The sequence below is a fragment of the Myotis daubentonii genome, chromosome 1 (genome assembly GCF_963259705.1).
Source record: "Myotis daubentonii chromosome 1, mMyoDau2.1, whole genome shotgun sequence".
In the NCBI taxonomy this organism is placed as follows: Eukaryota; Metazoa; Chordata; class Mammalia; order Chiroptera; family Vespertilionidae; genus Myotis; species Myotis daubentonii.
Window position 1 is genome coordinate 44,417,174 of NC_081840.1, and position 27,720 is coordinate 44,444,893.

General features: G+C 41.7%; 2 protein-coding genes and 1 non-coding gene across 8 annotated transcripts in view; 2 read left to right on the top strand and 1 right to left on the bottom strand.

Moving 5' to 3' along the window:
• Positions 1-757: 757 nt before the first annotated feature.
• Positions 758-16,329, top strand: TIPIN (TIMELESS interacting protein). Of its 3 annotated transcripts, XM_059697584.1 has the most exons (9): positions 783-887; positions 3,683-3,786; positions 4,019-4,156; positions 4,282-4,360; positions 4,905-4,980; positions 7,806-7,928; positions 8,139-8,202; positions 12,870-13,076; positions 15,733-16,329. In XM_059697584.1, the coding sequence occupies exons 3-9, from the start codon at positions 4,027-4,029 to the stop codon at positions 15,921-15,923; spliced, it is 870 nt and encodes a 289-aa protein (XP_059553567.1). In that variant the 5' UTR covers positions 783-887; positions 3,683-3,786; positions 4,019-4,026; the 3' UTR covers positions 15,924-16,329. The 3 variants fall into 3 exon arrangements, with proteins under 3 accessions (XP_059553556.1, XP_059553567.1, XP_059553546.1); XM_059697573.1 differs by lacking the exon at positions 3,683-3,786 and having other exon boundaries at positions 758-887; XM_059697563.1 differs by lacking the exons at positions 783-887; positions 3,683-3,786 and adding an exon at positions 2,128-3,461.
• LOC132225144 (small Cajal body-specific RNA 14) lies at positions 8,858-8,990 on the top strand. The gene has a single exon (XR_009450799.1). It is a non-coding gene; the product is annotated as a small Cajal body-specific RNA 14 (non-coding RNA).
• Positions 16,330-21,510: 5,181 nt separating the features above from the next.
• DIS3L (DIS3 like exosome 3'-5' exoribonuclease) overlaps positions 21,511-27,720 on the bottom strand; it is a 35,568-nt gene continuing 29,358 nt past the window's right edge. For 3 of the 4 annotated variants that reach the window (XM_059697597.1, XM_059697603.1, XM_059697618.1), the window contains 6 exons: positions 26,418-26,951; positions 24,568-24,722; positions 24,291-24,469; positions 23,270-23,415; positions 21,950-22,124; positions 21,511-21,861 (listed from right to left, as the gene is read on the bottom strand). In XM_059697597.1, coding sequence (XP_059553580.1) covers positions 21,526-21,861; positions 21,950-22,124; positions 23,270-23,415; positions 24,291-24,469; positions 24,568-24,722; positions 26,418-26,951 — 1,525 coding nt within the window. In that variant the 3' untranslated portion in view covers positions 21,511-21,525. The remainder of the gene's footprint in view (positions 21,862-21,949; positions 22,125-23,269; positions 23,416-24,290; positions 24,470-24,567; positions 24,723-26,417; positions 26,952-27,720) is intronic. The other variant, XM_059697611.1, reaches the window with a different exon arrangement.

Consider the following 27,720-nt stretch of genomic DNA (forward strand, 5'->3'; position numbering starts at 1 on the left):
GGTTTGTCAAATCTTGATCCTATATTTGCTGCAATAACTTTTTTTTTTTTTTAGTTTTTTGAATAGTTAATACATTTATATGGTTAAAAAGAGTACAGAGTTAGATCCCCATCTCACCCTGTCCCATATGCCCGGTTCCCATCCCGACAGGTGTTATATATTTATTTCCCCCCAGTTTTGTGTGCCAGTGCGCATATGTATCTAGAAACAAATAGGAATATATTTGGACTCAATTTAAAAAAACACACACATTAAGGGTAACAAATCTTTGACATTCTTCTTGAGATCTACACTCCTACCACTTCATCGCCTCTTTCATCTCAGCTCATTATTCAATAAGCGATGCAAAAAACTCCACGTTCAAGATATTCTGTTAACTACGGAGAATCGGTAGTTTCTCATCAAACTGTTTTCCTCTACCCTTTCTACTCCATCCACAAGCCAGTTTTCTAAAACACTGAGACCTGTTTCCAAAGTCTAAAATGCCTAGAGCGCAACAAAGGTGGACTTTACGCGAATTAGGAGGTGTAACCCCTCCGAGGAATTCAGGAAGAAGGAAGCTGTGGGGTGGGGAGCAGGGGGATGGGCAGGACCCGGGAAGGGCGGGGTGGGACGTGGGTGGGCGGGGCCCGGGAAGGGCGGGGTGGGACGTGGGTGGGCGGGGCCCGGGGTGGGTGGGGCGTAGTGGGCGGGACCCGGGAAGGGCGGGGTGGGGACGTGGGTGGGCGGGGCCTGGGGAAGGGGGAGGGTCCGTCAGCCACGTCCGCGCCGCGCCGCGCGCAGATTTGGCGCCAAGCGCCGAGGGCTCTTTTCGCGGCGGTAACTTAGAGTCTCGCGAGAAGCGCGGTTTGCGAGCCGCGCCACGCCGGGAGCTGAGTCCGCGTGAGGTGAGAGCGGGCTGGCGGGAGAGTGAAGTCGCTTAGGGGAGAAGCGGCCGAGGGGTTCAGGCGGAAGAGTCGGGGTGCGGGGAGCAGCAAGGAGGGAGTGAGGGGGGTGGACTACAGGGCTGAGGTGAATTGCAGAGCATGAGAGGCCCGACCGGGCGCGACCTGTGGGGCGAGGAGACCGGTGCGGACAAGGGGTGCACATTTACTTTTTGTTTACGCTTGGGGACCGCCTCTCACTAAACCCAGCCTTTTAGCGGGAGGGGACGTGTGTCAGGAACATCTTTACCTGGCCAGCTCCTGTCCCCGGGCTTCTAACGCGGAAGGCGTGGGTGACTGGAATGAATGAAGGGAGAGACGGGCCGGGGCGAGAATGGAGGGGTGGGAAATGCAGTGTTCTCGCCGGTTAGCAAAGCGGGGCATGGAGTTTCCGGTGCGAACTTCCCGGGGTAAAGGGGCTTCTACTCGGATAACGTGGAGGAAGTTGGACATGGGACACCTGAAGGGTCTGGGAACCAACTGTAGTCTGAAGGTTACGTTTTTGTGTTACGTTCGCGCCCCTGGGAGTTTGAGGACTAGAGGAAGAAGTTAAGAGAATTTCATGGATGTCTAAAAAGGAGACAGTGAAGAGACAATGCAACAGTTATCAATAAGGGAAAGACATAAGAATATAAAGTTAAATTTTAAAAAAGCGACAGATGGATCCCTTGTTCACTACCAGTTTACTGACCAGCCCACGCCATGCTCGGCCAGCTCCTTGCATATAGGAGCCACACTCCATGTAGCTTGTGTCCTGCCCTCAAACTCGGCCTCAGAGGTGCGAACCCCATTTCTTCCCGAGGGCGTAACTAGATGGGGCTAACTATGCTTATTGTAGCTGCTGCAGCGGTTACGGGCTCTCACTGCCTTTCTTCCAATTTTGAACTTGGGCTGCCTCCTGCACACCCCCTACTGGGGAACAAGCCCGCAACCTGGGCATGTGCCCTTGATGGAATCGAACCCGGGACCCTTCAGTCCCCAGGCAGACGCTCTATCCACGGAGCCAAACCGGCTAGGGCAGGCCTGTAGACTTTTGCAAAGGACAATTCCTCCTTGAAGGCCCGATGTACGGAATTCGTGCAAGAGTAGCTCTTCCTTACCCCGCTGCCTGCACCGGCTTCCCTCCCAGCCCCGGCTTCCTCGGGAAGGTCGTCCAGTCCAATTAGCATATTGTGCTTTTATTATGATAGGTGATCATGGAAATTTAGAATTAGAGAGATTAGAGATCATCTAACTCCAGTAGTTTTGCGGTTTTGGGGGAAGCTTTGGAATTCTTCATTCCGTCATTCAACAAATATATATTGAGCATCTGCTGTGTACCAGCTTTGGGGATGCAGTGGTGAAGCACAAAGAGACCTGTCTGGTCTCTGCCCTTTTAGAGCTACAGTCTGGTATGAAAGACAACATTAAGGAAATTATCACACAAATAAAACTTAGTATTGAAACGGGGTTAGTGCTGTGAAACCTGTACCTGATACTTTGAGTGCTTATTATAGGAGGATTTAGTTTGGGGAAATTGGGGCAGACTTTTCTGTGGAGGTGATAGTAGAGATCTGAAAGAGATTAGGAGTCAAGGAAGGGCATTCAAGAGAGGAAATGTCCTTGGCAAAAGTCTAGAGGCCTGCCCTAGCCGGTTTGGCTCCGTGGATAGAGCGTCAGCCTGCGGACTGAAGGGTCCCGGGTTCGATCCCATCAAGGGCACATGCCCAGGTTGCAGGCTTGTTCCCCAGTAGGGGGTGTGCAGGAGGCAGCCCATCCATGATTCTCTCTCATCATTGATGTTTCTGCCCCTCTCTCCCTCTCCCTTCCTCTTTGAAATCAATAAATATATATATTTTAAAAAGTCTAGAGGCCTGAGGGATACGGCTCTTTCCAAGAACTGAGAGAAAAGAGCATGAAGAGTGGTGTAAAGCTGGAGAAGTAGGGGGGTGCCAAACCATGCCGAGCCTGAGCTTTATCATTATCCTAAGAACAGAAGGAAGCCATTGAAATATTTAAGCCAGGTGGTAAAGCGATCAGCTTTATATTTCCATAGGTTAAACTTAGCTGTAATATGAAGAATGGATTGGAAAAGTCAAAATTGGATAGGAGGAATGGAGTAATCCAAGTAGAAATGTTATGATGTGATTGTGGAGATATGGAGAAATGGACAGATTCGAGGGATATTTAGGAGTAAAATGGATAGGATATGTAGGGTAGACGGAAGGAAGTGTCAAGGATGACTTGTAGGTTTCTGACTTGCCTAGTTGGATAGATGGTATGCAGTGAACTGGGAAAATTAGAAATTCAGTTTTGTACATGATGAGTTATAGGTACCAGTGAGAAACTTAAGAGCTGTAAAATGAAAAGTAGGGATCTGGAGCTCAGATTTGATGCCTGGGATGGAGATAAAGAATTAGTGAGTTATCTGCAATGCCATGTGTATAAATGAGTGATGAGGGCCTAGGATGGAGTCTTGGATACTTACTGACCAGGTTAGAGGAAGATGCATCTTCAAAGAAGATCCAGGAGGAGTGTCCAGAAAGGGAGAAAAGTCAGGTGAGTACTATGTTTCAGAAGTCAGCGGAAACATTTGTCCAGAAAAAGGAACTGATCAAAAGTTTCAGATGTTGCTGAGAGGTCAAGTAAGATAGTACTGAAAAGCATTCTTTCAGGTTATCAACCTGAGGATTATTTCCCTTTCTTCAAAGGAACCTTACGTAGAAGATTAATATGTAAACAGATTTTTGTTATAAGCTTCTCTTTTTTTGAAATGGCAGGTGAGGTTCCTGTCCTCTGCATATTTCACACCCATTTGGATCATAGTTTGAAACCCTCTGAAAAGTCCAGATCATTTTATGATAGATGAAACTCAACAATTGAGGTAAAATGATTTGTTCAAAAGTATATTATTATTTAGTGTTTAGAACCCAGTTCTTCTGATTTTTAGCTCAGTTCTTTTTCCATATCTATTATCATTTCCAGTTTTCATCATGTCTGAGTTTGAAATATGGTTTAACTGACTGAAGCACACGTATTTTGCTGCAGGTGGATCCTAACTGTGTAATAGGAAGACTGCTTGGATGAATAAACGTGTTTACTTCCCCCCTCCCCAGAGGAAAAGATGCTGGAACCACAGGAGAATGGCTTGATTGACCTACCAGATTATGAACATGTAGAAGATGAAACGTTTCCTCCTTTCCCTCCTCCAGCTTCTCCAGAGAGAGAAGATGAAGGAGCTGAACGTGATGACGGTCTGTATAGAGTTCTAAAAAAAGTGTCTATGTTCAGTTATCCATCTATCAGCTTAGAAATGATACATTTTATAAGTGAAGCTTAAATTATTTAAGTAATATTAAATCTTGGTATATCTCACCAGAGTCAGGAAGAGGAGCACCTGTTCCTGTACCTCCAAGGAGAACAGTTAAAAGGAATATCCCCAAGCTTGATGCTCAGAGGTATATGTACTGTTGCCTTAAATATTCGTATTTTTTTAAATATCTTTTTTCTTCCTTATGTTAACAATCTGTTGGTAAGGATGATTTGAAAATCAGATATTTATAAAGATATTAGAGGCCCTGTAAATGAAATTCGTGCACTGGAGGACAGGGGGGTAGGTTCAGGACCCTTGCTCCTTACCGCCCACCTGCTCACTGCTCCTTACTGCTTGGCTTGCTGCTCCTTAGCGCTGCTTCAGAGTCAGGAGAGGCTCCCGCCACCACCGCTGAGCTGACCAGCCGTGAGCCTGGCTTCTGGCTGAGTGGCACTTCCCCTGTGGCAGCGCACTGGCCACCAGGGGGCAGCTCCTGTGTTGAGCGTCTGCCCCCTGGTGGTCAGTGCAGATCATAGCAACTGGTTGTTTTGGTCGTTCCTCCATAACAATAGCTTAGGCTTTTATTATATAGGTTTTTTTCAATTCAGATAATATCTTTTCTTATGGTCTTGGTTTGGCCTTGATAGTTCTAGAAAACTTGGAATTTAAAAACATATTTCTATTCACAGATTGATTTCAGAGAGAGGGCTTCCAGCATTAAGACATGTGTTTGATAAGACAAAATTTAAAGGTAAAGGTCATGAGGTAAGAAATGTCTGGTTTTTATCTTTGTTTTTGAAAATATAGTTGTCCCTCACTATCTGTGGGGGATTGGTTCCAGGACCCCTGTGGATGCTGGAATCCACAGATGCTCAAGTCCGTTATATAAAATGGCATAGTATTTGCATAGAACCTACTTTAAATTATCTCTAGACTAGACTAGGGGCCCGGTGCACGAAATTCGTGCACTGGGTGTGTTTGGGGGGGGGGGAGTGTCCCTCAGCCCAGCCTGCCCCCTCTCACATACTGGGAGCCCTCAGGCGTTGACCCCCATCACCCTCCGATCGCCTGATCGGCCCCTTGCCCAGGCCTGACGCCTCCGCTAGAGGTGTCAGGCTTGGACAGGGGACCCCCATCTCCCCCGGATCACTGGCTCTGGCCCCCGCCCAGGCCTGAGGCCTCTGGCCCAGGAATCATGTCTGGGCAGGGGACCCCCATCTCCCTCTGATCACTTGCTCCACCCCCCGCCCAAGCCTGATGCCTCTGACCCAGGCTTCAGGCCTGGGCAAGGGGACCATCATATCCCCCCAATCCCCGGCTCTGCCCCCCACCCAGGCCTGATGCCTCGGCCAGAGGAGTTGACCCTCATCACCCTCCGATCACCAATCACCGGATCGGCCCCTTGACCAGGCCTGAGGCCTCTGGCAGAGGTGTCAGGCCTGGGCAGGGGACCCCCAGCTCCCCGTGGTTGCAGGCTCTGCCCCTGCCCAGGCCTAACGCCTCTGGCCTAGGCGTCCGGCCTGGGCAGCGGGGACCCGCAGCTGCAGCGGCCCCGCGATCGTGGGCTTCGCTTTAGGCCCAGGCAAGGGACCCCTAGCTCCCGGGACTGCCAGCTTCGACCGTGCCCAGCTCCCATCGCTGGCTCCACCCCTACTTCCTGCTATCACTGGCCAGGGCGACAAAGGCACCTGATTCTCCGATCATGGCTGGGGGGCAGGGCAAAGGCGGCCCCAGGGCCGCCTTTGCCCTGCCCCCCAGCTCTTAGCTCCCCCCTGGGTTTCCAATCACTGTCAGTGGCAGGGGGCTTCTTCCTGCTTTCCCTTTCGCCTCCCTGTGTTGTGCCTACATATGCAAATTAACCACCATCTTGTTGGCAGTTAACTGCCAATCTTAGTTGGCAGTTAATTTGCATATAGCCCTGATTAGCCAATGAAAAGAGTATCGTCGTACGCCAATTACCATTTTTCTCTTTTATTAGATAGGATTACTTGTAATGCCTAACAGAATGTAAATGTTAAGTAAATAGTTGTTATTATATTACATTGTTTAGGGAATAATGACAAGAAAACATGTCTGTACATGTTCAATACAGATGCAGCAACCATCATAGGCCAAACTACATAGCACATGTCAGCAACAGCATAACATTTGTTTTCCCTGAATATTTTCAATTCACTGTTGGTGGAATCCATGTATGCAGAACCCACTCATAGGTAGGGCTGACTGACTCTATAAAACTGGGTCTGTTATCATGTTAGGAATCTTAGAATGTTTTACAGATGTAATCATTCATCATTGTATCTTTTGAGAAACTCTGATGTGGAAAGGGCACTGTTAGAAGAATCAGAAAACATGTCTTGGTTTTGCCACCGTATGACTTTAGTAAAATCATGTATGAGTCAGTAAGCCTGACTCTGTACTTTATAATTTTGAGGAATAAAATTTACTTTGTCTACTTCAGAGAGTGGTTTTAAGCTTTATGAGAGCAAGGACTTTACCTGTATTGATCACTTAGGTGTCCCTAAGATAAGGCACCATGCCTGGTTTATAATAGGCATCAGTTAAGTTTTGTTGAAAAATGGAGACATTTAAGAACTGTCACCCTGGCCAGGTGGCTCAGGAATTAGAGCACTGGCCCGCACACTGAAGGGTCGTGGGTTCAATTCTTGGACAAGGGCACATACCTGGGTTGCAGGTTCAATCCCCCAGCCCCATGAGGCAACCAGTCGATGTTTCTCTCTCCCCCTCTCTCCCTCCCTTCCATTATCTCTCAAAATCAATGGAAAAAATATCCTCAGTGAGGATAACAACAACAAAAAAGCTTTGTATTTCATTTAATATAAAAAACTTTTAATGTTAAGTTGAAATTTCAAACATAGGTATTCTGGTCTGAGAATGTTTAAACTGTTCTTGCTGTTCTTCAGTACTTTGTTCTTGGGATTTCTGAATGTATTTTCACAATGCTGAATTCTCAATGCTTTCTTCTCTATGTGTGATTTAGGGGACCAACCACTTCGTTTAGTTATTCCTAAAAGATATCTTGATATATTTTATTAAAGCTTATTTTTAGGGTTACTTTACTGTCCTGCAAAACCACATGTGATTATCTTTTAACTTCTGTTAAACTTCTTTAAAAATATAATTTTATTGATTTCAGAGAGGAAGGAAGAGGGAAAGAGAGAGAGAGAGAAACATCCATGATGAGAGCGAATCATTGATCGGCTGCCTCCTGCAAGTCCCCCAGTGGGGATCAAGCCCGCAACCCGGGCATGTGCCCTTGACTGGAATTGAACCTGGGACCTTTCAGTTCACAGACTGATGCTCTATCCATTGAGCCAAACCGGCTAGGGCCTATTAAACTTTCATCTGTTTTATTTCCTCTGATTAAAAAAAAAAATTTGTATCCAGCGCTCTTTTAGACTGCAATCCTCTAAGCCCTTAATAAATATTTTTCTTTTTAGAATTTCTTCACCTTATAAATGTAAAGTGACACCAATGACTTTGCCATTACTATTCAATTCTAAAATCTGCTGACCAGATCGGTTCTGAGAATGAGTTTTCTATTTAGCATTTTTATTTTTATGTGCCAGGCTGAAGACTTGAAGACGCTAATCAGACACATGGAGCACTGGGCACATAGGCTATTCCCTAAACTGCAATTTGAGGATTTTATTGACAGAGTTGAATACCTGGGAAATAAAAAGGAAGTTCAGGTATGTGTTGAGATTATTATGAGTTTCATTCACAGTGTTGAATAGTACGAGGTAAGATTTAGCTAAGGCTGAGTAGCTGTTTGGGGTCTTGGTAGAAAGAAGGAAAATGAGTAGTTATTTAAAGAACATCTTTTTTGAAACTCAGAATGGAATAAATGACCATTTTCCTCCAAATGTTATTAACAAAAATGTAAAAATGTCTCTTTTCAGACCTGTTTAAAACAAATTCGACTTGATCTCCCTATTTTACATGAAGATTTTATTAGCAATAATGGTAAGAATATAGGCTTGTCTACTTCATAACAATTTTTCTTTTAGAAATGGACTTAGTTGGGTGGACAGTATTACAGGACTGGTTTTTAGTCTATGTTGAGTATACCTGTATAATTAAAGTACAGTAATGAGTTTAAATGCTTTGGTAGATTTAGAATGTTGTGTATGATATTTGTTTCTTTAAAGAAATGGCTGCAATGCTATTAAGAGATGTAAAAATGTATTTAGCCATAGAACATGAGCTTTTAAGAACTCTGATGGTGACCCACTGATCCTTTATAGTGCTTATTAGTAAAAATATATGACAAAATACATGTACACCATTAAAAAAGTGGCTCTGGGAAAATTAGGCAGAATAATTTGATGATGAAATAGTTTATATTTCACTTAAGAGTGCAGATCCTGGTCTAGCCGGTGTGGTTCAGTGGTTGAGTATTGACCTATGAGCCAGGAGGTCATAGTTCGATTCCTAGCCAGGAAACATGCCCAGGTTGCGGGCTTGATCCCCAGTAGGGGCTGTGCAAGAGGCAGCAGATCAATGATTCTCTCTCATCATTGATGTTTCTGTCCCTCTCTCCTCTTTTCCTCTCTCTGAAATCAATAAAAACATAAAAAAAGAGTACAGATCCTGGGTATAGGACTTTAGTAAGACCTATGTGACTGTCCTGGTATTGATTGCATTTGTTGGCTGTACAGTGCAACCATAGGCAGTCACACACATCAAAACATGGTTCCTGCCGACAGGATCTGTATAGTTATCAGATTTCCTGTGCGATGGCTCCACACATGTTTGTTTGCTTTTTAAACTTTTAATATATGTGGTGGAAAATACAGGCTCCATATAGAATTCCCCAAAGTTATTTATAAATTACTTTTAAAAGTGAAAGATTGTGATTTAAATAATCCAAGATTAATTAATATTTTGGTAATACATGGTATGTACTGATGGCATAGGATTTGATATATGGAAAGGGATTAGTTATTACAGTACTAAATCCCACACCATCTACCACTGAGTTAGTTTATTCAGTAACACTCCCCGCCTCCACATCAAATCTTGGTTTTTACCTTACTAAAATACATAAATCCACATCGAAATAAGTCATCAATTGTACTTAATAAATCTCAGTGTTCATTTTTAAATCCATTCACCAATGCAAGGTTTTTTTGTTGAAGTTTACTAGAAAATTTCATTTACCATTTTGTAATCAATTGGTTTTCTTAAAAATTAAGCAGGGGTTATACTTTAATATTTTTTACTAAATGTGTAGTCTTGTTACTCCTCTGCTCAAATCCCTTTAGTGGCTCCTTATTTTGCTCAATGTAAAAGCCAAAACCCTTATAATGTCCAACTTGGCCCTACAGAATCTGTTCTGTGTTCTCAACCCATCCCCCTTGCCTCTCTGACTGTATCCCTACCTACACTGCTTCAGCTACACTTGCCTCCTTAGCTGTTCCTTGAACCTTCCAGGCACATTTCTGTCTTAAGGCTTTTGCACTCTCTCACTCTGCCTTGAACATTGTCCTCCAGCCTCCAAATTTTTTACTATCTTCAGGACTGTGCTCAACTGTCAACTCTGTGAAGTCTTCCTAACCACACTGGTAAAATTATACTTAATTGTTAATCCTGATTCCCCTGTGCTTTTTAAAATATATATTTTTATTGATCTCAAAGAGGAAGGGAGAGGGATAGAGAGATAGAAATATCAATGATGAGAAAGAATCATTGGTTGGCTGCCTCCTGTACGCCCCCTATGGGGGTTGGAGCCCGTAACCCGGGCATGTGCCCTTGACTGGAATTGAACCGGGACCCTTCTGTCCGCTGATTCAAACCAGCTAGTGCTCCCTATGCTTTTTTTTTTAATCCTCACCTGAGGATGTTTTTCCATTGATTTTTAGGGAAAGTGGAAGAGAGAGGGAAAGACAGAGAGAAATATCAATGTGAGAGAAACACATTGATTGGTTGCCTCCTACAGGAGCCCCGGAACAGGGCTGGGGCCAGGGGAGGAGCCTGCAACCAAGGTACGTGCCCTTGACTGGAATTGAACCCCCGGGACCCTTTGGTCTGCAGGCTCATTATCCACTGAGCCAACCCGGCTAGGGCCTCCCTATGTTCTTTTAAATAGCATTTGTTTCCCTTTATTAAATAATTTGCTTATCTTTTAGATTATGTGTACCAACATGATAGCATCCTGTAACACATTGAATATTTCTGGCTTAGCTTCTTTGCCACAATAGTCTGCCTATGACTTGCAGTAAATGTATTTCATGTGTAGATCTCATTTGTTTTTAATCCCATTTTTATCCTAGTCTCAGCTCCAGCAGTGGTTACATTCACATTGTTTTTCCATAAAACATTGTATTAAAGAGGCCATTTCTTGTTGATGATATCTTTCCTTTTATAGCTCACAAAAAGTAGATCTTTATCTATTTCATTATTATTAATTCAGAATCTTGTAAGCCCTATGAGCTGAAGCATATTAGAAACCCTACATATTGCACAATTGGTTCTAATACATTTCTTAACTTCCCCAGCAAAGTTTTCTACTTGTATGCCATTAATATTTCCCAATAAAGGAATGCATTTTAGTTTCTTGCCACGAATTTTTTCCATGTCAGGAAGGCAGAAACCTCAGAAGGGGTTTGAATTGTAAAAGACTGGATTAAATATATGAATTTTAAACCTCACTAGAATAATTGTAAAGGTTTGTCTTCATGTTTGAAATGTTTTGATAGTTGTGCTGGTTTTTACTATCACCAGCTAATCTCAGTGGATGGTGTATGTAAATTAATATTTTATTTTCTTTATTATTATTTTTTAATGATGGTCTTGGTGATAAGAAAATTTTTTTCTTGCCTAGTTGTCAGATTTGATGAGGTTATGTTTTAACTTTATTATGTGAATGATGTAAAAAGAAGGGAAAGTATCAGCTTTGCCATTTATTTTTTACTAGAGGCCTGGTGCACGAATTAGTGCACGGGTGGGGTCCCTTGGCCTGGCCAGTGATCAAGGCCTATGGGGGGGCCAGTTGGCGTGGGGGAGGGGCAGTGGGAGGTTGGCTGTGGGAATGCACTGACCACCAGGGGCCAGCTCCTGGGTTGAGCATCTGCCCCCTGGTGGTCAGTGTGCATCATAGTGACTGGTCTACCAGTCGTTCCAGTCGTTTGGTTGTAAAGGTCACTTAGGCTTTTATATATATAGATTTTTTTTAGTTTGCTTATACTTGTATTATCTTCTACTTTCAGGTGTTTATTTTGCAAACAAATCTTTTTAAACTACCACTTGTTTATTATGTTGGGGTTGTTTTGGTTAAAATTAGTCTGTTAGTCTACTTAATTGGGCAATCAGAATCAGCTGTGTGTCACAATATGCTGAATTAAAAAATGAGTGAGCCCAACTCTCCTCCCCTTCCTCAGTGTGGAGCTGCCTTTATTAAGTTAGCTTACGCCATAGGAAAGCTGTCATATGGATAAGTGATAGTTTATCACTGCCCATTCTTATTTTAAACATGTTAGTAAAATTTAATTTTTCATAATTCTTAAATGAATTATAAATGGAAGATTTAATATTTACTTTCCATAACATTGTGGATTATTTTGGGGGTATCCTACTTTGAAATAACTAGTGTACATGGCTTTAAGAGTTTATTAAGAGTAAAAATGTAGAGAATAATGCACTGAATTAAAAATAATAATTTGGAACTATGTCCACAGATCTCTAAATTTCTTTTCCTAGTTTTGTGTCTGGGTTTTACCCTATTAAAAATAGCCTATATAAAATTATTACTGTGTATTATGGCAAGCTATTAAAATGTTTTTGTTTAACATAAAATAAGAATATTCTTTGGATTCTTAAAGTTCTTTTATTAGTCCAAGCATAAAATATTTCTAATCATAACTAAGAACTTTTGCTTTCCATTCATATATATATTTTAATCCTCATCTGAGGATATTTTTCCCATTGATTTTTAGTTATTTATTTTAAATTGATTTCTGAGAGGAAGGGAGAGGGAGAGAGAGATATAGAAACATCAGTGATGAAAGAGACACATTGATTGGTTGCCTCCTGCATGCACCCTGACCAGGGCCAAGGATCAAGCCTGCAACCAAGGTACATGCCTTTGACCAGAGTCAAACCTGGGACCCTTCAGTCCGCAGGCCAGTGCTCTATCCACTGAGCCAAACTGGCTAGGGCTTCCATTGATTTTAGAAAGAGTGGAAGGGAGGGGGAGAGACAGAGAGAAACATCGATGTGAGAGAGAGACACATCGATTGGTTGCCCTCTGCATGTACCCCGACTACCGTACCCCGACTACCGCCAGGGATTGAGCTTGCAACTGAGGTACGTGCCCTTGACCAGAATCGAACCTGGGCTCTTCAGTCAGCAGGTCGATGCTCTAACCACTGAGCAACCGGCCAGGGCCGTTCATGTATATTTTTAAGTTAGTGTTTTCATTTGACTTAAAATGCCTCTTTATAGTGACTTATAAATATTCCTTTTATTTGTTTGAATCAAACATGTTTGTAACATTCTCATGCCTCACCAATTGTTTCTTCTGGTCTGCACCTTGTCACTTTAAACTGGTTTTAAATTAATAGCTATATAAGCTCTTTTTCTAACTAGTTTAATACTAGAGATGTACTCACTTTTTTTTTTTCCTACTGCAGATGAAGTAGTGGAAAATAATGACCACGATGTAACTGCTACTGAATTAGATCCATTTTTGACAAACTCATCTGAAAATGCGACGTTTGCTTCTGAGTTAAGTAGAAGCCTAACTGAAGAGCAACAACAAAGAATTCAGAGAAATAAACAGCTGGCCTTGGAAAGAAGACAGGCAAAGCTACTGAGTAATAGTCAGTCCTTAGAAAATGGTAAATGTTATGCTGGTTTTTATGTGTTACCATTAATATAGCAAGGGCATGTTAGAAATTTTAACTTCTCTACTATCTTCCAAATAAAATACCTCTAGAAATAGAAAAATGATATAGTATATTAAGTTTACGTACAGTTGAGAGAAAAAGACTGTGTATGTGTGTGTGTGTGTTACCTATTTGGAATCTCCAAAGAATAAATGATCCAAGGTGATTTTCTGAATAGTTGAATACCTCTTAAAGAGTTATTTTAATAATTTAAAATTGATTCTGAGTCTTTCAAAAACATATTCTTCCCTGACTCCTTAAAGCATGTAATATAATTTTATCTTTAGGATCATAATTATGAACATTAATTATTATGGTACTTTTCCTAAACATATAAAATGCTTTTTGCACCCAGTGAGGATTTTAGAGCCATTTGCTATGATGTGAATAAGTAATCCTAAAAATTTTTAAAAATATATATTTTCATTGAATTCAGAGAGGAAGAGAGAGAGAAAGAGAGAGAGATAGAAACATCAAAGATGAAAGAGAATCATTGATTGGCTGCCTCCTGCACATCCCTCACTGGAAATCAAGCCTGTAATCTGGGCATGTGCCCTGACCAGGAATTGAACCATGACTTCCTGGTTCATAAGTCGATGCTGAACCGCTGAGCCACACCAGCTGGGCCCTAAAATGCTTTGTTGTTTTTTTTGCCTTGTGTCACTTCTTGTGAGCTATCAGTTTGATTATCTGTTACATTCCCTTCTCTCTAGAAAAACTACCATAAAATGAACTTTTTTAATTTTTAAAAATATTTTATTGATTTTTAGAGAGAGAGGAAGGGAGAAGGAGAGAGAAAAAGAAACATTGATATGAGAGCAGAACATCGATTGGCTGTCTCCTGCACTCTCCCTATCTGGGCACATGCCTGACCAGGGATTGAATTAGCAACCTTTTGGTGCATGGGACAACACCCAACTGAACCCACCATCCAGGGCAAAATGTGCTGTTCTTAAAACAGACTGTGGGTTTGGAAACTAGACAACCATGTTTGTTAAAGTTGTATTTAAGCCCTGGCTGATATGTATTGCTCAGTGGTTGGATGTTGGCTTGTGCACTGAAGGGTATTGGGTTTGATTCCAGCTCAAGGGTAAGTACCTGGTTGCAGGTTCGATCCCAGGCCCCTGTTGGGGCACGTGGGAAGATAGCCGGTCGGTTTCTTTCTCTGCCTCCCTCCCTTCCTCTCTTCCGCTTTTTGTAAAGATCAATGGAAAAAATATCCTCAGGTGAGAATTAACAAAAACAAAACAAAACTGTATTTAGAAATAACTGCTGCCCTGGCCAGGTAGCTCAGTTGGTTTGAGCATCGACTCAATATGCCAAAGTTCTGGGTTTGATCCCCAATCAGGGCACATATAAGAATTAACCAATGAATGCATAAATAAGTGGAACAACAGTCGATGTTTCTCAAATCAATCAATCAAAATCAATAGGTAGGTAGATAAATAAAATTGCAAATTGGCTTTGAATGAAGCAGGATGGCATGTCATTTTCTATTTCCAATCCAGTTTATCCTTTTGAAATAGGAAAGTAAGAATTAGAGTAAGTAGTGAAGATTATCATGTCATAAAACAAGATTCACCCAAGATAATAATAAAATTCTCAAGTGAAAAGTATTGTGACTACATTATCATGATTTTTTATAATTAAAGTGAATTTAAGTTTTAAATTTACAAATGGATGTTTTATTTCCATGTGAAAAATTACATAAAGATAAAACTATTGTTGATAGCAGTGTCTTCCTTGTCATTATCAATAAGCATTTTAAGGCTCATTTTCTATTTATAATATATGACTTTAAAAATTTGCCCATGTAGATATAAGTACCTGAAGTTTTCTTTACTATAGATCACTTTGACATACAGCTGTTAAGAGCATTTGAACTTTTAAAACGTGTCTAGTAGTTGTGATTTTGAATGAGAACAGTTGCATTTGGAAGTGATTCAAGTTTGATTGAGTTCAGTACCTTTCAAGACCTCTTATATTAAATTTTTTTAAAATTTTTATTTATTGATTTTAGAGAAAGGAAGGAAGGGAAAGAGAAACATTGATTCGTCCTTCCATTTACTTATTCATTCATTGATTGTTCCTTGTGTGTGCATGATAGCAGCCTTGGTAATAGAACCACAACATTGGCGTATTAGGAAGATGTTCTAACCAACTGAACCACCCAGCCAGGACCAAGACCTCTTGCATTTTTTTTTTTTTTTAAATATATTTTATTGATTTTTTACAGAGAGGAAGGGAGAGGGATAGAGAGTTAGAAACATTGATGAGAGAGAAACATCGATCAGCTGCCTCCTGCACATCTCCTACTGGGGATGTGCCCACAACCCAGGTACATGCCCTTGACCGGAATCGAACCTGGGACCTTTCAGTCCGCAGGCCGACGCTCTATCCACTGAGCCAAACCGGTTTCGGCCCTCTTGCATTTTTGAATGCACTTTATACTTATATAAAAATGGCTTTATTTGGAAGTAATCATAATTAACATGAACTAAAATGGTCATATTTATCATTTCTATTGATCTAAGCTTGTGAAGAAATTTGTGTTAGGTAAGATTGGGTGAGGTGCTTAAATAATGTGTAACAATGATTTCTCTTTCAGACTTGTTAATGAACACATCCAGGGCACAGACAGTTGAAGATGTTAATACGGGTGAGGATCAAAACAAGGAGAAGTCAGATGAACTTAAGGAAGACATTCTAGATAATCTGCATACTGATGCTGCTGCCAATACTGTAAATGAAGAGGAGGAATTAAAAATAGAGAAAACTCAGCTGGACCAGTCCTTTTAAATGTACAGCATTAACTTTATGCTTCATTCTGAAAAGTTACTGAGGTTGAAGAGGCCTCAACTAAGAGGAAATTAATTTGGTATCCTCAAAGTTTGAGATTACTATATATTTTGTCTACTTTGAGTGAAATCCTTATGTAGTAAAACCTTTATAGATTCCTGTTTAAAATCTGGTATTATTTATAATTATACTTCTTATTAACTTTAGTTAAGTCTATTTATTTTCTTTAGTGTTGTATATAGATATGACTTCATAACAATGACTGGTAGTTAATAAGCACCTTCGGCTGCCAGTGTGCCATTCTATGCCTTGTTTTCACTAAATTAGGTGGAGTTTTAAGATGTAAATATATATGAATATTAATGTCCATTTAAATAAAAGAAATAAAAATCTTATCAACTTTCTATAGATGCTTTATAAAAGTTTCTTTTTTTAAAAAAATCTTTTTGTTGAGAGTATTACAGATATCCCTCTTTTCCACCCCATTGCCTCTCTCCCCCCTGTCCAGGCCTTCACCACCCTATTGTCTGTGTCCATAGGTATGTATATCTATATATAAAATAGAGAAATATGCTAATTAACTGGGACACCATAACAGGTTGACCAGACTGGAGGTTGCACGTGCAGGGGCGGGGTGGCAGGGGCCTCCGTGCACCTGCACTGGGGGAGGGCCTGATCAGCAGCGGCCACAGCTGCTTCCAAGGGCTGGAGAGGGAGGCAGAGCCGGACCGGAGGGTGGGCAGCGCCACCGCACGATTTTAAATTGCGCACTGAGCTCCTAGTATGCATATAAGATCTTTGGTTAATCTCTTCCTGCCTGCACCCCCTTCCCACTGAGATTTGTCTGTTTTATTCATCAGTTTATTTTGTTCATTAGAATCCTTGTTCGTTTATTTTGATTTTTAGGTATAATTGTTGATATGTATTTATTGCCATTTTATTCTTCTCTTCCTCCTGGTCCTCTCCCTCCTCCTCTTTCTCTTTTTTCCTCTTTCTCTTCCTCCTTCTCCTCTTCTTCCTCCTCTTCCTCCTCTTCCTCTTTCTCCTCCCCCTCTTCCTCCTCTTCTTTTGTTGAGAAATCAGACAGTCATATGGGAGCACCCTTGTAGGTAACTAACTGCTTTGCTTTTGCTGCTTTTAAGATTCTTTGTCTTTAACCTTTGCCATTTTAATTATGATGTGTCTCGGTATGGGCCTCTTGTTTGAGACTCGCTGCCCTTCCTGGACTTGTAAGTATATTTCTTTCACCAGGTAGGGAAAGTTTTCTGTCATTATTGCTTCAAATAGGTTTCAGTATCTTGTTCTCTTCTCCTTCTGGCACTCCCATAATGTGAATGTTGGTACGTTTGAAGTTGTCCCAGAGGCTCCTTACACTGTCTTCATATTTTGGGATTTTGTTTTTCTTTTTGCTCTTCTGACTGGGTGTTTTTTGGTTCCTCATATTCCAAATTGTTGATATGATTCTTGGTATCCTCTACTCTGCTGTTCATTCCCTGTAAATTATTTTTCATTTTAGTTAGTGTATCCTTCATTTCTGACTGTTCCTTTTTCATATCTTTGAGATTCTCACTAAGATCCTGAACGTCTCACTAAGTCCTTGAAGCTCTCATTAAGATCCTTGAGCAACCTTATAATCATTGTTTTGAACTCTGTATCCTTTAGTTTGCTTGCTGTGATTTCATTTCATTCTTTTTCTGGAGATTTCTTCTGTTTGTTAATTTGTGACATGTTTATTTGTCTCGGCATTTTGGCTGCTTTCCTGTGTTTGCTTCTATGTATTAGGTAGAGCTGCTAATTGGTAAAGTGGCCTTGTGTAGTAGGTGTCCTGTAGGGCCCAATGACTTAGCCTCCCCAGTCACATAAGCTGGGCACTCTAAGTTTCCCCCTGTGTGGGCTGTGTGCACAGTCTTGTAGTTGAGCCTTGATTGCTGTTGGCATCACTGGGACGAATTGACCTCCAGGCCAATTGGCTGTGAGGGCCAGCTGTGGCTACAGTGGAAGAGCTGCTGTGTGGGAGACACTCCTATGGAGCAGGACTTGTTTCAGTGGGGCTTTGGTGCTCCCTGAGTCTGCCCCTTGTGGATGTGTACAGTTGTAATCTGCTATGGTCTGAAACTGTCCACCTAGAGTACAGTGGCTTTGGGGGCACCTGGGAGGTGCAAAGTCAGCCACTGCCTGGGGCCACCTGGCAGGAGCTACAGAACTATCTGCAGATGGCTGCTACTTGTGTTGGGCTTAGAAGTGCCCAGCTGAGGCCAAGCTATGAAGCAAGGCAGGCTGGTGCTAGTGCCAGGTCTTGGGCTTCTAATTCATAGATATGGGGCACCCTGATGCCAGCTGCTGCATGTTTGAGAGGTTTTAGGAATGTCTGAAGCCTGAGCCAGGACAGGCCATTCATATGGAAAAGCCACTGCAAACAGCTTGGGTGGGGTTGCAAATTGGGTGAGGTGTAGCCTCCAGGAATTTCCAGGTGGAGCCAACAGTGTGAACCAAGCTGATGGAAACTTAGATATGGCTGCAAGTCAGCTCTGTGATAGGGGAGATCTCAACATAGGAACCATGACCCCAGTGAGCACCCCCACCTGAGAGAAAGCCACCCCTGAGTTCTTGCTCCAATTCTAGATAATCCAGATTTCTCCCATATGTCCCTGGATCTCCCCCCCACCCCCGCCCCCAAGCTGCTGCCCCAGTGCTACAGCTCAGAGGAAGTGAGTCCGAGCACTGGCTCTTTATGAGAAACTGCCTGGGTCTCCAGCAGCCTTTGTATCACTCAGCCAATCCCTGCTGGTTTTTATAGCCCAAACTAGAGGCCCGGTGCATGAAATTCATGCACAGGTAGAGTCCCTAGGCCTGGCCGATTATTAGGGCTGATCTATGGGGCAACCGGCGGGGTGATTGGGCGCCCCCCCACGGGCATCTGCTTTGGCTGGCCTGGCGCCACCCACTCACTGGCCCTGCCCCCCAATCGTTCTGCAGCCAGTCACCTCCCTCTGTGGGGTGACTGGTGGCTGGGTGATGGGGGCGGGGGAGGGCCCGCTGGCACTGACCTTGGCTGGTCTGGGTCCTGCAGTCTGGGAGCAGCTCCTGTGTTGAGTGTCTCCCCCCTGGTGGACAGTGTGCATCGTAGTGACCGGTTGTTCCACCTGTCATTCTGCTGTTCAATTGATTTGCATGTTAGGCTTTTAATATATAGGATTCCCAGCTCTGGAACCCTGGGACCCGTTGCTTCTCTCAGGAGGCCTCTGCAGCTGAGATAGCCCTCCCGATGAAAAAAATGCCAGATGTGGGTGTCTGACCAGCCCCTTCCGTGCCTCTGCCCCTCCCACCAGTATTCATGTATTTTCTTTACTTATTTGTAGAAGTTCTATTCAGCCAGATTTCAGGCAGTTCTGAAGGATGGTTGCTCTGTATTTTAGTTGTAATTTAGATGTGGTTGTGGGATGCTGTAACGTCATTTACCTATGCCACCATCTTGGTTCTATAAAAGTTTCTTATTGCTATTTAGTTCAGCAATTTTCACTTTTGGTAAAATGTTTAAGGTTTTAATATGTGTTTACATGTATTTTAAGAAATGACTTCAATATTTAAAGGGTCACATGAAAGGTTGATATATTGCCTGGCCTGCCTAGAAGCTAGGGAGGTTCAAATGCTTCTTGGTACCTACAGATCAGTTGGAGAGAAACTTGAAAAGTATTATGAGGTTAGGGCAGATTCACAGGAGACCTTTGAGTTAGAGATTCCAAGGATTGGGGTAATTACAGATAAGTACTTCATTGACAACTAAGTTTACAGAAAGTCTCTCTAGTTCTTGACAGGAGATTCCCATTAGGGAAAGGGAAAGGCAAAGCTAGTTTTTACAAAATAGGAGATGGGAAAGTTGCTTTATATGAGAAAGACTGGCAGAGGGATGGTGCTGAAGTGGCTTCCATCCATGAAGCTGGGCAGCTTGCTCACTTCAGGCTTGCTGATTCAGGTGGGGTGACAAGGATGGTTTGGTTAAAGGCCAGGAAGTACAAGAATATATGAGATATGGGGGCTAGGGAGGCTGTAGTCTTGCTGGGGGCTGTTATAGTAAGCGGCCAAGAGGCATAAGCTTTGAGGATTGTGGCTTGTTCTGTCAATAGGGGGATCAACTAGAAGATGGAGCCCAGTCTCTTTAGATGCAACTAATGGCTAGAGAAACTGCTTTCTCAGGATGGCATGTTCTGGCTCTTCACCCTCACCAGCTGGACTAGAGGAGATGACAAAGGGAAAGGGCAGTTACTTTTCCAGTGGGATTTGCTGGCAAAGTGACAAGTCTCCAACAAGAGCAAGACCAATGTAACTCATCATCAAAAATGAGGGTGGAAAGGGAGGTTTGAGAGAACAGCTTACCTGAGCACCCCACCCTACTCCTATGCCCTATCACCAACTGTGCTAGGGATAGCAGGGAGGTTAGAATCAAATATGAAATAGTTTAAAAGGGATAGGTGGACAGGACCAAGTCTCACTATCTGAAAGTGACTGAAAAGTTAATCTGACAGATGTCAGAGGGGCCTATGACTCAAATGGCCCACTGTTGCAATTAGTGGAAAGAACTGATTTGAAAGAATTGTTTTGAGGCAAGTTAACCAAATATTAATTCTGGGTTTATTAAAGAGCAATTGGCAACCTGATTTGCAGAGCCAACATTCACTATTCATTTCTGAAAAATCAGTTTCCATAGTGACCTAATTGTACTTTATTTAATGCAACTTTAATGATGAGAAAACATTTTACACATACAGTAGTCCTCCTTAGCTCCAGGGGATATGTTCCAAGACCTCCAGTGGGTGTCTGAGACTGGATGGCACCAAATCCTATCTATACTGTGTTTTCTCTCTATATACATATCTATGATAAAGTTTAATTTACAAGTTAGAAACATTAAGAAATTAACACCAATAATTAATAAAATATAATTATAACATGCTGGAATAAAAGCTATGTGAAAGTGATCTCTTAGCCAACTAGCACGAATTTCCTTTTCCTTCACAATTTCACAGACAGAAGATTCATTCTTACTGTAGATCTTAGTAACCTTAGCATATAATTTTTTTTCTTTCCTTACTGAGAACTATCACCTTTTCACTTAAGGAAGCACTTTATTGCTTCTCTGTGGCACATTCGAATTATCAGCATCACTTTGTGCTTTTGGGCTGTTATGAAGTAAACTAAGGGTTACTTGAAACATAAACACTGCAATCCTGACAGTCAACCTGATAACCAAGATGGCTGAGTGACTAACAGGTTGGTTGCATACACTGCTTTGCCGTGGGTACACTGGAAGATTCGTGTCTTGTGCGTGATGGAGCAGGATAGCGATATTTCATCATGCTACACAGAAGGCATGCACTTTGCAACTTATGAATTGTTTACTTCTGGAATTTTCCATTTAATATTTTTGGACTGTGGTTGACTGTGGGTAACTGAAACCATGGTAAGCAAAACTGCAGGTAAGGGGGGACTATGGTATGTGAAATATTTACCCAATCTCAATCGATTAGAACATTGGGTGACACAAACATTCGACTAACATTAATGTCGAAAAGAGGGTAAAACATTCACGTAAGATAAAACCCTTTTATTTTATTGAAGTAAGATGAGTATTTCCTATTCCATGACTGTTTGAGACATCGAGGAGAGCTAGGTCCCGTATCTCCTCTAGAAGCATGTACAGGCTTCTTCCCTTGGTTTGGCAGTATTTTTGAAAATCTTCCTGAATGATGTTTACTTTGACTTCTTGGGCAAGCTGAGCTTCCTCCACAGATCGAGTTACTTCCTTCACCAAGTCACTCTTTAGCAAGAGGGAACTCTGATGAAGAAGTTCTGAATCTGGTATCATGTACGGTTTGTTGCTCATTATTTCAAGCCTGATTGTATCAGAATGGCATCGTGAGGCCTGTACGGATATTTTCACCTGTCACAGAGGATAAAATGTGTATTACTAAATCACATTCTTTGTTCTTTACACTGAAAGCAATATGTAATGTAAATACAAGACTTACTGTTACATGGTCAAACAAATGGAACGTAATGGATTCCCCTCCTGTTGTGGTAGAGGTGATTTTGTTCTGAAATCGTTGAAGGGATCCTGGCTTCCATTCAGAACGGCTGTCTGGTCCACATGAGATTACTAAGCCATCTTTATTTTTTAGGTAAGCAGCACCTTTAATCCCAAACCTGAATCATTGCCAGAATAAAAATCCAGAGATAATATATTCTTAGTATGCAGATCTAGAATACTTATCTAGAATGCTAGTTTTTCTTCTAAATTAAAAACATTTTTCCTGTGATTTACCTCTAAACTTTTATTTCATTGATCAGATAGAAACAAAATATCTTGCTACATAAGTAAAATCCTATTCTAAGACTGATACAGATATACTAGATTCTAACCTTTTATACTTTTATAGTGAATTATACAGGATGGGGCAAAAGTAAGTTTACAGTTGTGAGTATGTGAAACATAGAGTTTATTCTTTTATTATTCATTAATTACTAGAGGCCCGGTGCATAAAAATTCATTCACTGGAGGGCTCAGCCCGGCCTGCCCCCTCACAGTCTGGGAGCCCTCAGGGGCGGGAGGCAACCTGGCTATCAGGGGAAGGCGATGCCCCATCACACCTCTGCTGCTGCCACTGCCGGCAGCGCAAGACTCGGCCACTCCTGGTTACCTGAGCCTTGGGCGGCCCTGGGCGGCTGAGGGAACTGGGGGTCTCCGGAGGCAGGCATCTTGTGGCTGTGGGTGCTGCCATCTTTGAGGGCATGGCAATTAGCATATTCCCTCTTTATTGGCTGTGGGCACCGCCATATTTGAGGGTGGGGCAGTCAATTAGCATATTTCCTTATTGGCTGTGGGCACCGCCATCTTTGCGATGGCGTGAGGGTCAATTAGCATAGTCACACTTTATTAGATAGGATTGTATTATTTTCCATATGAATAACTGTAAACCTACCCTACTGTGTATAATACATTATGTACATATGGTAACTATAAACAATTGCTAAAAGCCTGGCTGGCGTGACTCAGTGGTTGAGCATTGACCTATGAACCAGGAGGTCATAGTTTGATTCCCAGTCAGGGCACATGCCTGGGTTGTGGGCTCGATCTCCAGTGTGGGACAGCCCATCAATGATTCTCTATCATCATTGCTGTTTCTATCTCTCGCTCCTTCTCCCTTCCTTTCTGAAATCAATAAAAATATATTTAAAAAATAATAATTGCTAAAATAAATATCTTAAATTATATCTAAAGTACTATTTGTGTTCTACATTTTTAGTTTAACTACAATTTCTTAACAATTTTTATGTTAGACATAACATACCTTGGTATAAATACGAGTACTCCATTTGTTCTAATTGAATAAATAACACCATCGGCTATGCAACGCTCCTCCGTTTCTTGGTCTTTGTCTTTAAAATACATGCACTGGAAGAGCTCAGTAGACTGCTTCTGAGAATGCTGTGCTGCCTGTAAGAAGCACAACCCCAAAGCATGATGAAGACTTCTCTGACATTCCAGACGAAACATGAAATTTATAGTCTCATAGGACCAAGGTCTTCAAACAAGCGAGGTCTGCCCCAGGCTGGAGCATCATCCCATACACCACGAAGGTTGCGGGTTCGATTCCCGGGTGGGGCCCATACCTAGGTTTCAGGTTTGATCCCTGGTCCAGGTGCATGAAGGAGGCAACTGATTGATGTTTCTCTTGCATCAATTAAAAATTTTTAATTTAAATAGCCAACATGGCTGGTGGCTATAATAATACTGAAAAGCACAGAACTACAGAACATTGGATATAGAAAATTATATTAAACATTAAGGTAGTTTCTAATCTTATGTGTTACCAAATGGTCTACTTCTATGCTATGCAATATTGAAGCCACTAGCAACAATATGAAATAGAACACAAAACAGCTTCTAAAACAATGATGTAAGTATACTGACATGGTGTGTAAGCAATAACAGATGTTTTAAGTGGGAAAAAGACAGATTTCAAAACAACAGGTATGGTAATATATTTTTATAAATAAGCATTATTTAAAATTGTTACTAGTGGTTATCTCTGGATGGTAAGATGATAGATGATTTTTTACATTTCTACATTTTAGGGAAAAAAATCTATTGTTAAGTCTTTCAAATCCACATTATGTTATTTCAGGACATTTGTAAATGTATTAAGAGCTACTCAACAAGCTTCATAATTTTTCATGTGATTTCATTGGTTAGAATGATTCTAACATTTAATTTGCTAGAATATATGGTACTTCATTCTATTACTCAATAAAAGGTGATATTCTCTTAGCGAAGAGATACTGGGTGAAAGAAATTAAAACCCCTCTTACTCGGTTTCTATTGTTGATATGTCTGCATAATTCCTCAAGATCTTTGTTGCTGAACAAGTTTTCCTTAACTTCCATTTTCTTATCTTTTGAAATGGCTGCCATTAACAATCGGTGTACTATGATATCTGCATATCTTCTTATTGGAGAAGTAAAGTGAGTGTATTTATCTAATGCAAGACCTTCAAAAAGAGCCAAAAGATCAAAATAAACAACAAAAAGTACTTTTGAAACAACCTGCTCAAGGTTAGGGCCAGACAAGGAAAACTTTATCGTTCACCATAGTGATGGAACTCCTCCTCCGCACAGGATCCGGTGGAGAAATAGAGTGCATTAGACATGGCCTGCGTAGCCATAGAGCGGAGCAGTCTGTTCACGATGGGATCGCTGGGGTCATTCGCGTTGTCCAGAGAATCAGCCAGTGTCTTATTGGACCTGACAAGAAAAGGAAAAACGTTGACTCAGTCCCCAGCAATGACTTCTAAGCCAACACTCTGAGAGGAGCACCTCACTCGTCAGTCTGCTTCTTAAGTAGTAAAGAGAAATGTGGTGATACCTACAAGGTTAAATTAATGCTCGGCACATGGCAGGCGGTCAAATACTTGCTGAATTCCTAACACCCTTAACCTAAACATACTGTAGGTCAAAGAATGGACTTTTCTTTTTTTAATCCACACCTGAGGATATGTTTTCATTGATTCAAGAGAGGGAGGAAGGGAGAGGGAGAGGGAGAAGGAGAGGGAGAGAGAAACATCAATGTGAGAGAAACACTGATCAGTTGCCTCCTGTATATGCCCCAACTGGGGTTCGAACCTACAACTTGGGTATGTAACGTGACCGGGAACCAAACCACTGGGAATCAAATGATGCTCCAACCACCTGAGCCAAACTGGCGAGGGCTGGACTTTTTCTTTTTTTTAAATCAAGAATTATGGAGCCAGATAGAGTTAAAAAACTAAATTAAACTTGAGATACACAAGTAAACGAAACCTAAATTATTATTTAAAGAGAGATAAATCATTCTATTTACTTATTTTTTAAATACAGTATATTTTATTGATTTTTTTACGGAGAGGAAGGGAGAGGGATAAAGAGTTAGAAACATCGATGAGAGAGAAACATTGATCAGCTGCCTTCTGCACACCCCACCAGGGATGTGCCCACAACCAAGGTACATGCCCTTGACCGGAATCGAACCTGGGACCCTTCAGACCGCAGGCCAACGCTCTATCCACTGAGCCAAACAGGTTAGGGTTCATTCTATTTATTTACTCTCAATTTTTAAAAATCCAGGAAATAGCCTAGCTGGTGTGGCTCAGTGGTTGAGTGTCGACCGATGAACCAGGAAGTTATAGTTTGATTCCTAGTCAGGGCACAGGCCCTAATTGTGGGCTTGATCCCCAGTAGGGTTTGTGCAGGAGGCAGCCAATCGATGTTCCTCTCTGTAAAATCAGTAAAAAATAGTATTTTTTTAAAATTAAAAAAATCCCAGGAAATATAGGATTATACTAAAAATTTAATACTAGAGCATACAACTCAGTTCTATATGTAGCCCACTAACAGAAAAGAGGGAAAGGAATGATGGAGAATGAGGAATAGGAAAGCAAAGGAATACAGTGAACAAAAGATACCATCAACTAAGATAGCGGCAAAAAAATCCATTGTGATTAATGAATAAAATTAGCACCTGTTACTTCAAAATAAAATACTGAAAAATCCTCTTATACATCATTTTTAACAGGGAAAGATTTTATCCTGGAGGTAGGGAGTAAAAAGTCTCCGTCCATGGAGGCCTGGACTAATTTGCCATCAGTGTGGTGCCTATGATATGCTGATTTTTAAAGTAGTGAAATAAATTGAATAATTTTTTGGGATTTGACTGAGGACTAGAAAAAACTGAATCAAGGTTCTTTACTTCAGTATTACAAATTGTAGTGGGTCTAAATTATGCCTCAATAGACTTGTTTTAATTTTGAGGCTCTATACCTACATTTTAGTATGTGAAGAAAAAGCCAAGAAGTTTTCTATTTTTGGTCAACGATCTGGCTATCACATTTTAAGATCTACTGTAAGATAAATAAGTGTACAACATTCCCTCCCATTCCTCTGCCCCCTCAAAAGAGGAATTACCGTGTATCTATGAAGAAGCCTTTTGCTTTAGCACATTCTCTTAACTCTGAGAAAAACTCCTGGTGTGGAGGAGGGTGTTGGCGCAACAAGGCCTGATGAGGAAAGCTCTCCCAGATCTTCTTGGCTACCCAGTGGTTGGCTAGGATCATGCATTCAGCCACCGTCTCATGGACTTCTAGGGGCTGCTTGGGGATGAGGTCACGAATGTTCTTCTTCTCATCCAGCTGCACTCGAACTTCTACCCCTTCCAGTTCCAGGGCACCACAGAGGTCTCGTTTAGCTCGGACATGGCGTGCGATGTCGGTCAGCTTTCCAATTGCCCACACTAACTCCTCTAGCTTGGCTTGTCTGCTCCTCTCATCCAAGTCTCTGAATTCTGGAATATCATCGATGATGTTAAAGTTTCCGTCCAGTAGTTCCTGGGCTGCTTCATAAAACAGTTTGTATGATGAGCGAATAATGGTTCTGCCATACCACACTTTCTTAATTTCATAGGAGGTCTTATCCAATTCCCACATGATGCTTACAGCATACCTACAAACCAGTAACACTGAGATGATTATTTAATTCTTCCATGTTTGAAGCAAGCAGAACTCAACTCTAAGTGTAACTTGAAATCAATGGCATTGCTATAAGTTTTTGGTCTGATGTCGCAACCTAAACACTCCATCACTAAATCAACGTTAGACTAGATTTTGTTGAGCTCTGAGCAAATCTGAAATGAGTTCACCTGTAATGTTAGAACTCCTCCCTTACAGCTTTCCATTTTAATTAGAATAGCACAGCACTGACAGAGGGAGTCAGGTCTGCTGGCTCTCTAGTAAAGAAGAGCTAAGCCTTTCAAATCCTAGAGAATGACACTGAACTATGACATCAGCCTTGATGGTAGGTAAATTAGCAAAAAGTTCATTTACTAAAGAACCACTCAGCTACCAAATCACTCTACTTAAAAATATGCAACATTTGCAACTCATAAGAAACAAAGGGCTAGCCCTAGCCGGTGTCGATAAGTGGTTAGAGTGCTGGATGGCACATCGAAGGATTTGGGGTTCGATTTCTGGTCAAGGGCACATACCTGGGTTGCAGGTTCAATTCCCAGTCTTAGTCGAGGGCATGTGCTGGAGACAACCAATAGATGTGTTTCACATCAATGTTTCTCTCCCCCACACCCCCGTTTTCCTCCCTTCCGCTCTCTCTAAAAAGCAAAGGAAAAAAATATCCTCACCAAAACCCCCCCCAAAAAAACAAAACAAAAAAAACTCCACGAAGGGCTATTTTCCCCTCAAGATACAAAAAGCTCTTA

Bases quoted from the DNA above. Each gene is read 5' to 3' on its own strand.
- TIPIN (XM_059697563.1), top strand. From the start codon at position 3,371: ATGGAGTCTTGGATACTTACTGACCAGGTTAGAGGAAGATGCATCTTC. The intron at 4,981-7,805 runs GTAAGAAATGTC...TTTATGTGCCAG, and splicing joins TTAAAGGTAAAGGTCATGAG to GCTGAAGACTTGAAGACGCT. The intron at 7,929-8,138 runs GTATGTGTTGAG...GTCTCTTTTCAG, and splicing joins GAAATAAAAAGGAAGTTCAG to ACCTGTTTAAAACAAATTCG.